The 13,979-nt window shown below is 39.5% G+C and overlaps 2 protein-coding genes across 3 annotated transcripts in view; both read right to left on the bottom strand.

Moving 5' to 3' along the window:
- Nucleotides 1–351: 351 nt before the first annotated feature.
- LOC116993485 (LYR motif-containing protein 2) lies at nt 352–2,024 on the bottom strand. 2 transcript variants are annotated; one of them, XM_033054110.1, is made up of 3 exons: nt 1,951–2,024; nt 1,673–1,813; nt 352–755 (listed from the first exon to the last, which is right to left on the bottom strand). In XM_033054110.1, exons 1-3 carry the CDS (start codon nt 1,993–1,995, stop codon nt 675–677), a joined length of 267 nt encoding a protein of 88 aa, XP_032910001.1. In that variant the 5' UTR covers nt 1,996–2,024; the 3' UTR covers nt 352–674. The 2 variants fall into 2 exon arrangements, with proteins under 2 accessions (XP_032910001.1, XP_032910000.1); XM_033054109.1 differs by having other exon boundaries at nt 1,673–2,001.
- A 120-nt stretch (nt 2,025–2,144) lies between these two features.
- The window catches only part of MDN1 (midasin AAA ATPase 1), a 92,349-nt gene continuing 80,514 nt past the window's right edge, over nt 2,145–13,979 (bottom strand). Inside the window, exons 90-102 of the mRNA XM_033054512.1 lie at nt 13,774–13,935; nt 13,305–13,406; nt 12,957–13,158; nt 12,332–12,499; nt 10,730–10,887; nt 8,845–8,934; nt 8,354–8,469; nt 7,891–8,065; nt 7,195–7,268; nt 6,988–7,102; nt 6,277–6,340; nt 4,483–4,625; nt 2,145–3,116 (exon numbers count right to left, since the gene is read on the bottom strand). Coding sequence (XP_032910403.1) covers nt 2,928–3,116; nt 4,483–4,625; nt 6,277–6,340; nt 6,988–7,102; nt 7,195–7,268; nt 7,891–8,065; nt 8,354–8,469; nt 8,845–8,934; nt 10,730–10,887; nt 12,332–12,499; nt 12,957–13,158; nt 13,305–13,406; nt 13,774–13,935 — 1,758 coding nt within the window. The 3' untranslated portion in view covers nt 2,145–2,927. The remainder of the gene's footprint in view (nt 3,117–4,482; nt 4,626–6,276; nt 6,341–6,987; nt 7,103–7,194; nt 7,269–7,890; nt 8,066–8,353; nt 8,470–8,844; nt 8,935–10,729; nt 10,888–12,331; nt 12,500–12,956; nt 13,159–13,304; nt 13,407–13,773; nt 13,936–13,979) is intronic.

Here is a 13,979-nt window from a genome sequence, read left to right as displayed (position 1 = left end):
TAACATTTGAATAAACAAACCACAACTTTTGCAGTTAGTATTTTCTGTCTGTAAGTCTTCTTTATATATTGACTTTTAAACACTAGTTTGAAGGTACCTGGTAATAAACATCTTGGGCTAAAATCTCCCATTTTCCTAAATAAAGACCTCCCCGTTTAACTTTTATTCCTTTACTATTGAAAGTCAACATCTACACACAAAACATTTTTTAATATTTGTTCTGGGCCAATTTATTTACCCCAAATTCTTTTTCTAACCACAAATTTTGGTGAAAATTCTTGACAGAGTACATGAGGAGCTGTCATTGTGAATATTACCAATTACAGCTACCACAGTAAGAAGCAGACAAAATAATCTGGCATATGTTTATTTTCCATTGCACTGGCATTAACACAGCTGTTGTAATTTTTGTTGCTTTCTGATTTTCCTGCAGCACATGCTACATTATCCATGCAGTTCTTTAATGTCCTTTGTGTCCAAGTGATTTCCACTTCTGAGGGTAGCCAAACTGAAAAATGGATGGGGAAGGATAAAAAACAAAACCCTCTCAGTGGTAGATTCCTCCTTCAAACATTACCAGGTTGCCAGGAAAGGCTGTCATTATAACCACATTCTGGAAAAAACACTGTGCGTATTTGCAATAGATTAAAATCCAACTGTCAACAAAATGAAGATCAGGATTTTGCCAGCTTAAGTGTTCTCTGAAGTTCCTGAAGTTGCATGTTGCCTTGAGTAATCATCATCCTGATTGCATCCTGTAAAACAGAATGGAATCTAGTGAACTGTACATCCATACACAGCACGGGTTTTTACACAAGCATACAGACTTTTAATGCATTAAATTACATACAATTCTTACTGGCACTGCTGTCATTTACTTTTTGTGTGACATAACACTGCTGTCTCTGAGATGGTTAAAACCAGGTAAATAAATGGATTAATTTTCTCCAGCTCCTTAACAATTGATTGTGGCTTTGCTTTGAAACTCAATTTTTAACAGGATTCAAACTCATAAAAAATGTTTTCTTTATGCCTGTGTGTACTGCTTTTACAAGCCAGTAGTGAGAACGGTACATGAGCATTATGGAGATGGGTTTTACAGAGCAGGTGCAGGTTTCTCTCAACATTATCTAAAGACTGAGGCTTTTTCTGCACAATTCAGCCACCAATTCCTTGGCTCTGGCTAGAAAATGGAATGAACTAGGAAGCAGAGGATAGGAGACATACAAGAAATGTGAAAGTTTCTGCATTTTGCACTTTCTTCACATCCCAAACCATCCCATTTGATTTCATTCTACTTAAATATAGGTGAAATTAAAGCTAAAAAAAAACAACACGAAAAAACCTATAAAAAGCTTAACCATTACTAAGTTAGTATTAGTTACCATATTATTCAAAAAGGTTTTCCTGATCTGTGATTTTCAGTAAGCAGAGTATTTGTTTTTTAATTCCAGATTATTCTCTGGAAATTTGAGAAACATTACTACAGCTAAGAGAGGGGATAATATTTAGAGATGCTGGATTATTTCTTCGCATGAGGAAATAGTAACAGGAGCCTTCTCACCAGTCTGGAAGCGACACCTACAAAACAAACCCCTAAGACACAGGACAGGACAGCGCAGTGACCATTCCCGAGGGTAAGCCATCAGAGTTGCGGATTCCAGATCCTCACCTCTTCTGTAGCATCCTTATTTCTCTTGAACTCCTCCCTGGCCCAGTCCTTTAAGTAGCGGCGATCCTGATCAGCAGGGACCTCGCGGATAGCCCGCAGGATCTTGCGGTACAGCTGAAGGACCTGCTGCCGCCTCAGGAACTGGCAAGGAGAGAGGGAGGTCTGCCCGCTGCCCCAGAACAGTGCTGCGAGCTGCGCAGCACACATTTAAACAACCGCCGAGCTCCGCGTCATTTCTACAGGACGCTGCCGGCCCGCGCCCCCCAGCCCGCCCGTACCTGCTTGAGGGTGAGCGCGCCCGGCGGGAGGCGCCCGGCGGCCATGGCGGCTCCGCCCTTCCCCTTCCCCTGCCCCGCCACGGGGCCGCCCAGCCCGCCCCGCGCGGGCGGGGCCGCGGCCGCCATTTCCTGCCTCGGCCCAGCAGCCACGGCCGCTCCGCCGAGGCTTTCATCAATTCAAGGCACAGACGTCGTAATTACAAAGAGCGGTACCTCTCTTTATTAGTACAGACGATACAAGATGCATAGCTTTTGCAATGAAAAATCACGTCCGTGCTCCAAGACACCGGATTTATTGAAACATCCCCAACGCCTGCCTCGGACCGGGGCAAACTTCACAGTGTAAAGTGGTAAGGCAGGGATCAGCATATGGCAAGATTCAGGTAACTCCCTACTGCTATCGTCAGGCAAAAATCAGCAACAATTAAAAAGTCCGTATTAAAACCGCAGAATAGTTTCAAGTATTTGAGTTTTTGGTTTTTTTTTGGTTGATTCAAACCATCTGTCTCTCCTGCTCCCCCACTCCTTCCTTCCCAGAGGGACCTCCACACGGAGGATGCTGAGGAAGGCTTACTTTGCAAGACACCCCACCTTCTAATGCAGAAATGCCTTCCCAGGAACAAGACTGGTTTTACTTAGGAGGGAGGGAGCGGCAGGGATAATATTACCTCTGTTAACATTACAAATGCTTTTCTTTTTTTAAAAGGTAATAAGTTACTAGAAGAGAAGCTGAGACAAGTTTTAGTTACTTGTGGGAATAGCAAGGGGACAGTCTCAACCATTGCATAATTGTCCTCTGACACATATGGGAGGACGCACCCAAACCATTCTGTTCTTACATACTCTCTGCCCCAGGACAGCTCCGGAAGGATAATCCCAGTTAGGAAGAGTTCTATGACCCCTCCATGAAATGCAGTTTCTTGTACTTCAGCAGTTCAGCAGCAGCAGCACTCGGGTCCTGACCTTGTCTGCAAAGTCTAAAGAGTGTCGGAGGCAGTCACCAGTTCAAACCATTGTCTGAGGGCATCGCTCAGAGTTTCTGGGAGCGCGTTCACATCTCTGAGGATCATGTAGAATGGGAACGGGAATTCTTCCATGTAAGACCGGATTTCAGGAAGTTCTCCAGGTCCTTTGAATATAGGTACTTTAATGTCCAAAATAGAATCCTGTAAAAAAAGTACTGATGTTACTATTAAATTACACATTCTATGATCACTGATAGAATTTACCCTATTTTTTAAGTACTACAAATTCTCCCCGTTAGAATAAAAGTTAATAAAATACTTTCAAGATTAAAAGCTCTAAGTGTTCAATGGTAAATCAGATCAGGAGCTGAACGTAAATCAGTTAAATGCTTTTGTCCTTTTAGATAAAAGTGTACTAATCCATGAATTATAGGCTAGATGAGAATAAGCTTAAGCTTCTGCAATACCAGATTCTGTAAATAAATTCTGTCTTTTCTTAGCATTTTATGATTTGAGTTTACTGTTGACACTTTAGTTTTATTAATTTGATGTCTTCCCAAGAAGAGTCTGTAAGCTCTTTAGTGCTGGGTTCAACTCATATTTGTGCAGTGCTCTAATAGAAAATTCTTTAGGAACTTCATAGTATTTCAAGAAATACTACAAAGACAAAAATCAGATTATACTCCAGCAATACTTCTTGTAAAGGAACTTAGTTGCTCAGTGTAGCAGCTCAGAATTAATAAAGGTTACAGAAAGCACCTTTTTTCCCCCCAGGAAAAAAAGCGCTTATGAAAAATTTTTGCTTGATACAACAAGCCAGGTTTTATCAGAACCTTTCAGCTGTTTGTCAGCAGGAGAACTCCTAGTTTTTCAATAATAAATATAGCAGATGAGTTTTGTATGCAAAAATAAAGATACAAGAAAAAAACATGAACCACAAAAAAAAAAAAAAAAAAGAAAAAAGCCCCACAAAAATTCGAGTCTTTACCATGTAATTTACAATCAGACTTATGTTTGCTCGCTTACTGCAATACAGAGCCTTTCTGAAACACTCCCAGATATTTCAGTTTCCCATCCAAGGATATCTTAAGTTTTCTTTCCCCATTACCAGATGCAGGACAACAGCTTTCCCAACTGAGGCACTAAATAACTCTCATGTACTCCCTTCTGTCTAATGTTTAATTTCATACTGGCTCCAGCTGTCATGTCAATTGGGGACTGCTGTCAGAAATTATCAAGCTGAATCAGAGCTGAGATGGAACAAAGCATCTCTCAGACTCTAAATCTGTCAACTTGCCAGCTGCTTCCTTGGTGGCCGAGAGCTACAACCATTCCGTTTGAAGATGGGAGCTCTTAGCCTTTCTGTGGCTTGGAAGCTGAGATTTTTTTTTTAATACAAAAGATAAGAAGCACAGTAGGAAGAAATGGCAGATCTGGCAGACGTGGAAAACTGCAGCTGGGTTCAGTATCTGTGACCTCTACAAAAGATAAGGCAGCTGAGACAAGAGAAAGATCTGTATCGGTTTCTTATTCACTGCAGTTGAATACTTCTCCCTTGTTCACTTACCCGGGAATTAGGGTTGTCCAACACTACGAAAATAACGAAGATATTGGCATTCCGAGCTGCTTGAACTGCTGCTGTCACCCGTTCCTTGCCTTCCAAGAAAAGGCCTCTTCCATCAGATACAATCAAAAGCAGCTGCGCTGTTTCTGAGCACAAAGAACATTTAAAATTCCAGTAAGTTCAGAGTAATCCGTTTAAAAGGCAAAACCCCCTATTTTGCTGTTTGCCCTGTGGGTATAATAGAATAAGGAGTATTCCTAAGGAAATTAACTCTTTGATTAAATAGAATTCTGTGACTTAACATTAAGCTGCAGTTACCAGTGGGTCAACAAAGTAAGTAATGTGTGACACCACTGAAAATAATGGAGGGAAGGGGGTGGTGACATCCCCACACAACACACAAGATGACCTCCACCAGCCATCACTACTATAATCAAGGATGAAAGTCATGGAAAATACCAAACAGCCTGGTCACAGCCTTGTCTTTCATGCCTAGGAGTTAAATACTGGCTAAATACTGGACAAGGGTCCAGCCACTAGCTCAGCAAAGCACCAGCTGCTGCAATGAAATAGAGCTCAAATCAGTTCCTCTAGAAGCAGGTATCTATGGGTCCCATCTGTAGGCTTTTCTCTGCTGTCCCCACTTTAACAGGCTTGGCTTCCATCAGGGAACAATCCTGAACTGTCCAAAATGGGTTATTTTTGGAAGAAACTAAATCAGAAGATAGGCTCAGAGGCTCAGTCAAGGCAGTTCAATTAGTCTGAAGTAAACCTCCTGAACATCAGACAGAGCACCCATGCTGGGTTCCTCAGCACCAACCATTTCTGGAGACATGTTACATGACCCAAGAGTCAAGATACATCCCTCTAGAGGTACAGTCTAAGTTATGTATCTGTCATCCTTTAATTACACATAAAATCACAGTAATTACAGTCGGGAATGCAAGCTGTAATTGTTACAGAAGAATGCAGAACACACTTCCGCAGACAGGCCCTAAATGTGACAGGGCTTTGTCTTTTTCCAGAAAGAGGTGATGGATCCTACAGCATTTTCTCTTGCCAGCTCCCTAATCCAAAGGAGCTGATTGCTGCTCCATCCCTTCCATCCCTTCCTTGTTTAACAGAAGTAGATGCTGCTTCCAGCACCCTGTCAACTCTGTGGCAAAGCAGCTGTGGATTGTAAATCTCAGACTGTCAAGTTCTTGGAGTACTTCAACAAGAACTTATAAAAAATATAGGTGCCACCATGACAAGCTTTTAACTGTCACAGAGCAATCTTTTAGACTATCTATGGGGCAGACACAAGGCAAGCAATCTTCCAGCTTTTCTTAGAAATTCAAGCAGCATGTGACTTAAAAGTTACAGGACAGTGAAAGGCAGGTAGGAGGCAAATTCCCTCCTCAGACCAGTGTGCTTCTGGATACCTAGAGAACTCAAGCTCTCAAGCAAAAGCAGAAGTGTCTGGAGAGTCAGGGTCCTTAGGAAGCTGGACAGTGCTCCAAGCTGGCCCTGTCTAGGCCTTAACACAGTCTGCAAGCAGGAGGTAAAGGGAGACAGGTAAGGCATGTCTTTTTCAGAAGTCTTAGACAAAATTTTAATGAATTACTGACAACTATATAAAATAGGTGTCACTTGGGTTTTGAGCTAAATTTCAACCTAACATTGCTTTTGACAAAGCAAAGCCCTAATGCAAGTGATGTTTCAGTCCTAGGAGTCCTCCTGGCAGGATCCCACTTCAAGACTGTAGTGAGCATTCTGCTGCCATGGCAACAAGCACAGTAACACAAAAAAACTCACCCGGATTAATATTTTGAGACAACTGCTGTGCTGCAGCAAACATATTTGCTGATGATTCTAGAAACTGCAGAGGAAATAAGTAAGAAAATCAGGTTATCTTGTCATAAAAATAGTATTTTTTAAAATGAAAACATTTTTAAAGAACACCTTTCTCTATTTTAAATGCTAAGACAGTCTGACCACCTAATACAGATACAGTTCTTGGCATTTTCCTGTATTAACTCCTGCTTTAAATTCATTAAGCACTTTTGAATTAAAGAATCTTCAGAGAGCCTTCAAACAGAATTTATTTTTTCCCAATGCTAGCAAAGCTATCAACACAGTACACGGCTAATGAGATTAATGGCACAATTGAAAATATACCTTCTATTTCTAGGTTGAACTTCTTTGGCTTCAACTTGAAACAGAAGTATCTAGTCTCAAATACTTCCCATTAAAATTAAGAACATCAACAGTACACAAAATATATTTCAAGATCCAATACAGAGAAAGATGGATGCTTAAAAGTGGTAAATACCACACAAAAAAAAGTGAGAAAACACTCTGCCTGTTACAAAATTATGACCATTTTATTTCTTTTTATCTAACCTGCTTCCAGATTCGCAAACACAAAAAACTAGTGTTACAAAGTGATCATGAAACCATGAAGCTGCTGATATCTTGTCTGGAAAAGATTGTTCAAACTGTTGTCCTTAAGGCATTCTTATGTACCTGGGCTATTTTTGTTTTCTTCTGCTGGAACTTGCAAAGACGCAATATCCGTGTCCCTGACTGGTCACTGAACTGCTCATGGAACGGGTGCAGCAGCTGAACAGACTCGCCAAAGCTTTAGAAAAAAAGAGAAAAATACAGCATGAAACTGGTATTTACATTCTGCTCTGAAGTACTGAAGGAAAGTCAAGATTCAAATAAACTCACCTACACACAGCAATTTGTCCCACTTCTAGAAGAGTCAGAGCGTTTCCAATAACTGCCAGGGATTCGTACGCAAGCTATTAAAGAAAAAAGTTGCATCAAAAATAGCATAGTCAATGTTTTACTCAAAGCCCACTATTAAATACGAAGAATGTTACTGAAATTATTTTTCATCATCTAGAAAGATAACTGAAGAGACTGCCTATCTTTCTGCCTGTGTAAGACAGTCAGTGCAGTAAAGATACACTAATTCTGCTTCAGGGCTTCAGATGATTGATTTAGTGACACCACTTCAGGTAGGCTAATGAAATAAATAACTGTTCAGAAGAAAGCACACCATTTTAATTAATAAAAACTCTACAAGTGGGCTATGATGAGTGGATATTTAGTGCTCCAAGGAACTGCCAGGTAAGGAAGTTTCAGCCTTTTGCAGGCCACAAAAAGTAATTTTACAGTGGATATGTACACCTCTAACAAACTTAACAGCTCATCCTTTCAGCTAGTTTTCACGGATCTTTTGTTAATAAATCCCTTAGGCATGAAGTGACAAGAGTTCAAGCACATGGACTGGAAAAATAGGTGCTTTGGAATGATCAGACCTTCCAGCATCCACCGGCTTTTAAGTGAAACAAATCAGCAACTGCCATACACATCAATGACAGGTGGTTTCTCCATACTTCTCCTGAGGTTTTATTTTACCTGTTTAGAGTGATTGTCAATCATACTAGAGGAATCATCAATAGCCAGGCAAATCTGGTACTGTCGTTTACTGGGCTTGGTCCTTCGCAGCCAGATCTTGTCTTTTCGGAACTGACTGGCAATGTACGGGATCACTTTGCGCATGTTCAGTCTCTTCCCAGTTCTGTAGTCTCCCCTGAAAGTTGAGAAAAAAGACATAGTGATGGTGTTATCAGCAGATATCTCATTCTGGAAATCCATGGCCTATACAGCATATACACCAAATAATATATTTTTTAAAATACAGCACATCAAATACTAGTAGTTTTGATACTGATATTTAGTACAAAGAAATTGAAAGCATTTGCAAACAGGAATAATTGCTGTAATTAAGAATGACATAAAGCTTCAGTTTTACAGAGGTTAAAGAACCCCAAACACATGAGTTTAAAGAAATCAGAAGTATCAGAAAGACCCGACTTACTTTAACTTAGCAGCCTGAGTGGGTTCCAGTATGAGTCGCAACTGTTCACAAAGCTGCTGTGATAGAGGAGCTGTCAGTACTAAATACTTCTGCCACAGCTGTGCTGCCTCCCTCTCCTACAACATCACACAAAGAAATTAAAGTGAATTATGAAAAAGCAAAACAAGATGGGGAGCAATGTCTGAAGAAAGAAACCAAACCTCAGTGCACTAAGGGGTAGGTAGTAACCAGCTAAAACTGAGGTTATCTCAGATGACAATCTGCATTCACATTCAAAACAAGATCTAAACCAGCATCCTGCTTCAAGAATAATGTAGTATGTTTTTCAAAATAAGTTAAATGTAAGAACAAAAATAGTATCTGTATGATGTGATTTTGAGTATTTCGATTCCAGCCTGCTTGGGTTCCTCAATGTTTTAACAGTAAAAGAAGATTAAATAATGCAGTGAAGGATGCTTATGACAGTTTTATATTTAAATGAAGTCACAAACCTCCTCTGGAGTTCCAGGCTGTTGTGTCTGCCAAGCTTCCAATTGCCTTTCAAGTTCCTTTCTTAACTCTTCAGGATCTCTAATGATGTGCTAGAAGTGAAGTTATGAGTTTTATGAGACAGAAAAATAGGTTTACACACCTGTTGATTCCCAAAGTATAGCAAACTATAAAAAAGTATAAATGCATGTTCTCATTATAAGCAAAAAAACCCCTCAATACCTAAATGAAGATTCTGAATCTCCATGTTTTTTAATAGCTCCCATGTACGTGGATCAATGCCTCCCCACAAGTATCTCCATATGTGATAAAATCAATACAGAAACAAAGCCAGGAACATCTATGATACTGACACTGAATACAATGAAATATAGAATTTCAAGATAAATCAATGAAATTATCTTGACAAACCCCAGGTTTATCAACAGTATAATGGAGACCAAACTATTGAACACTACACCTAACTCGTATCTTTGAAAACACTGCATACTTCACTTAATTATATCTTTTTACAAGCTTCATTCAAACCACTTCCAAGACTGAATGACATCATCCTCCTTTACCTGGCACCTAATATTACTTGGTAAGCCATTCCGTTAAAGGACACCCAAGCTTTATGATACTTCTTTTACTTCCATTGTGCTTTCAGTGACAGCCTCTGTCCCTGACTTACAAACCCCCAGTTTGGCCAAACAGCAGTACATGGTACACATAATATGCAGGCTTACAGAGTAAGGAAAATGAGCCCATGACTCCAAAATCACTAACTTCTCATTCCTCAAGAAGCAGCAGCTGCCCCACTGGTCGCCTACTGCACTTTTTAGGGAGGAAGAACAAACACAGACGGAATTTCTCTCCCTTTTGCTGAAAGGTGAGAAGCTTCACTTTTCCCCCAGCAACCTCTTTCCCTTCCCTTTTAAATGGTGCTGCAAGAGCTCCCTCTCCTGTTTCACACTTTGTGTGCCACTTGGAGAAAACCTACAAAGCCCAAAGGTGCAATTATTCTGACAACAGGACAACACTTGCATTCAGCAGCCTTTTTCTAAAAAGCTGCAACACTTGGCATTAAGATAGAAAGACCCAATGAAGCTGGCACACAATCTTTTCTGTGTTATGCATAGAAACAGTAAAATAGCACCCTCCAAGTGGTATACTTACAACACCATACTGTAAGAATGAAAGGTCAATCCTTTTTAAAAAAAAACAGACACTGAAAATATTTTTCCTTTATCAACTGGTCATCCACCACCAACTGCTTCTATGCCATAGGTCTTTCTGATAAAATGTGTATTTTCCCAGAAGTTGGCACTGGAAAACCACAAGTGTTACATGGAGCTCTACTATTTTCTATGCCATGGTATTTTTTGAATTGAGACATTCATAAACAGCTCAAAAATGTTCTACAATACCTGCAATCAGCTTTTATAAAGAAGTAATACATGTTAATGAATTAAGTAAGGGGGATTCTTTGTCCACAATGGTGTTTTAAAGTCAGTGATGCCTAATTCTCTCATCACCCTGTATGTACCCTTTTGTTGTCTTCAGGCCACACACCCTTGACCATTGCTTTCCACTTTACCCAAGCATTTGATGTGCAGATTCATCTGAGCAAAACAGTTCTTTACAGTTAGAAAAACAAAACCTTTAAAAAAAAAGTGAGAAAAGTCCATGCTAAAGATGGGTAAAACTACTAATTTTAAAGGCATCTTTAAGCTGCATATATGATAGTGTATGTGTGTTACTTTTTATTCTGCCATTAAATAATAGCAAGGTACTGAGTTGGCTGAAAAAAAGTAATTCTTTTGCATTCAGTTTCATTAACACAGGTCAAGTAAAACCATCTGTTTCTCCTGCTGTAGCTGAAAGAAGACAGACTGGGTATCCTACCTGGGAAAGGTCCATCAGATACTGGTGGGCTGTGTGTATGGTTGAGTCCTTGCTTCTCTCTGGCTTCTCTTCAGTCACCTTTAGTATTTTTTCTGGTGCAGTGTCATTGACATCCTCTGACTCAAAAGTCTGGAGCTCTGGCTCTATGTCACCTGGTCCTACAACCACAAAACTGATTACTGATTTCATGGATCACACATAATAAAAGAAGTAGTATTATATCTTGACTGTTTCACAGAGCATCTCATATGCTTTGTAATGCAGCTGATATTTTCTTTTAAAAGAAGTGCCAAATTTTAATTCTAGGAATGGGATGAATACATCTTGCAACTCACTGGAACAGAAAATCATGCATTTCCTAATGCAAATTGGTTTTCTGTCTTGTAAACTTCTTGCCAAACAAAGTAATAGTTAACAAATCTTTAACACCTGACAGTTCCACTGGTGAAGTACATTTATTGACTCTCATAGCCTCTATGACAGAATGATAGGAGGTATAAATTTATCTGAGAACAGTCAGAAAATCATAATTTAAAATGGCAATCTTTGCTTATCTTTTTCACTCCAATTTTTTAACAGAACAGTTTTCTGTGAATCAAAAGTTAATTTACAAATTAAGGAATGGACTAGACAGTTTGTTTTATTACTGTTTCTGCTGTACTACTGTACTGTTTAACAACTCATTTCTTAAGAATTATTCTAAAGGAGAAAAAGAATGACATTGTAGGACATGTTTTGAGGACTAGTTTTTCAGAACATACAGTTAGTGAATCGTGTGGAAGAACAAGTAGATGATTAAATGCACACCTGTACCATAAGTAAAGAGTCTAGCAAGAGATTTAAGTGATTAAAGCTCAAGGGAGTGGGAGGCAAGAATGTAGCCTTGTAAAACTCACCTCCCCTCTCCCGCCATGGTTTGTTGTTCAAGAAGAAAACTCTTCAGAATTCCAAGCTATGGTGTCATTTACTTAGATTCATCAAAATTACATTTCTGTTGCATTTGGCAACTATCTATCTAGTTTGTTTTTTCTGAGGGGGGTCATGTGTGGCTGACAAGTCAGACCTATCTTCTCTACCAACTACTTCTGTTAGCTGCTCAGTTTTGTTCCCATTTAAGAAAGAAGGTGGTGAGTTTGGTGCTACCTCACCAGATGTTGTTCAGATCAGCTCCTCTACTTCTTGCTGGTTTATTTTTTGGATTTTTTTTGCCAGAAGCTAGTTATACATAAAACAGTTGAGTTACATGGTGCTAATGGTGGTGACACTGGAATGCATTGTTAAATGCCAATTAATTAAGTGAATTGGCACTGTGTTGAACAGCAGGGAAGTGTTTGCTTTTTGTTTCTTCAAAGTGGTGGATAAAGATTAGAGACCATTAACTTGAAAGAAAGCAGCAAACCTCTCTGACGCTCAATCAATTTAGCAAAAGCTAATGCTGGTTATTAGGCAGAGGTAAAAATACTGCTGCAGATGAATCCATTTAGAGCAAGCACTTAATTTAGCCTTATGAAACACATCCACTACATGCAAATCTAAATACCTACATACACATCTAAAGATCCATATCAGCATGTATTTAGAATGCTTTTTAAGTTAATGTACCAGGTTTAGTGGCAGTAGTCTTCTTTTTTTCTGGCTTCAGCTCTTCAGTGTCTACTGCTTTGAGATCCTCATCCTGCATTTCTGTTTCCATTGCTGCATCTTCACAGTCTCCTTCTTCCTTTTCTTCAGGAGGCATAATCGGTTTCTCCTGCTCCTTGCTAGCTACATCTGCACAAAGACAACAGTACTTCTCAAGAAGAAAGTCAAAGGAGAAGTAGCCAAGTTAAAAAAAAATGTTGCATTCTGAGGTCACTGCATATCAGTTACAGTGAAATTAGAAGGGATCTGAGGCTCAACCCCCTTTTTTCTTTCACTCTCCTGTGCTGTGTCATGTCAGCAAGCTACTGCCTTGATTAGCTGAAGTAAACAGAATAGATTGTAAAGAAGTTTATTAAGATAAAATCCATTTTTGTAAGTCAAATCAGTATGTTCAAAAGTGTTATTGTTAGTTTGAATCTGAGTGCCAAAGAGTATCATAATTGTAGTGAAATGGTGTGGCACCTTTAACCAAAGCAAGGATTATTAAACATAACTTTAAAAAGCCAACAGGGAAAACTAAATACATGAGTGTTTCGGGATTTGATTCTGCAATGACAACTCTTTACACCCAGAAATACCACTGTACCGTATGTCTGTGCATCATAGTGTTCAGAGCCTTGTTTAATATGTTCAAATGCATCAGCCTCTTCCACGTCTTGTTTAGGCTGAGTTGTGTCCTGCTTTGCTTCGCTGCTGGATTCCATGGTTCTCAATCGCTTGTGGATGCGTTCATTGTGATCTCCCATCGAGCGCTCATTGTCTGCCTGGCCAGGTTTCCTCTTGAAACTCTGAAAAGGAACAAATTAACACCACGAACTTCAAGAGAGGTGTAAACCACCACGAATGAGAACAGTGTTCTAACAAGGAGAACCTGAGTCCTTTTTGCTGGTTAATATTAAGACATTTAAACAAAAATTTAAAAGAAGAGATGAACCTGCGTATTTTTTCTGCTTTGCTTCTGAGAAGCCATCCGGGCCATGCGTGTGGATTCATGGCCTTCTGACTGATTTGCACTTGCAGCTCCAGTTCCACTTTCCTGAAAAAAAAAAAAATTTCAAGTGTAACTGAAAATAAAAACTACTGTAAACAATCTGCAGATACTAAACTGCAGTGCTTTGCTACATTCTGTTCTGGAGGACCAATGGCTCATAACTGCAAGTGTAATTCTTATGGAGAGTAGAGAAGCCGCTTCACAGTTCAACAATTACCCTAAAGTTACCTTTAAAGCAGTGAAAATGCAGGGTATCTACATGGTCTTTAAGTTTTCCAATGAATTAAAAACTAGTATAAACTAAGGCCTTGTACACAGTTCTTAAAAACTATGGCAGCAGTTCCCTGGTACCCACTAGAAAACATATTCACAAATCTAGCATTTTTAACTTAGACACTTTCACATAATTTACCTCTTTAGATTGGTCTTTTTCTGAAGCCTCTCCAGCTAGCTCAACAGCACTGTCACTCTGCAGATTTTCTTGCCCAGTCTGTCCTTGTGTTTCATGCTCCATTCTTTCCTCAGCCTCAGGGATCTGTTCATCCATCTCTGAATTATCTTTATCCTCCTCTTCCTGAAATAACGTCAGATTATTTTAACAATCTAAAATCATTGAGA

Source organism: Catharus ustulatus, chromosome 3 (assembly GCF_009819885.2).
Source record: "Catharus ustulatus isolate bCatUst1 chromosome 3, bCatUst1.pri.v2, whole genome shotgun sequence".
Classification (NCBI taxonomy): domain Eukaryota; kingdom Metazoa; phylum Chordata; class Aves; order Passeriformes; family Turdidae; genus Catharus; species Catharus ustulatus.
Note: the sequence above shows the minus strand (reverse complement) of the source record. Positions and strands in the feature narration are given on the sequence as shown.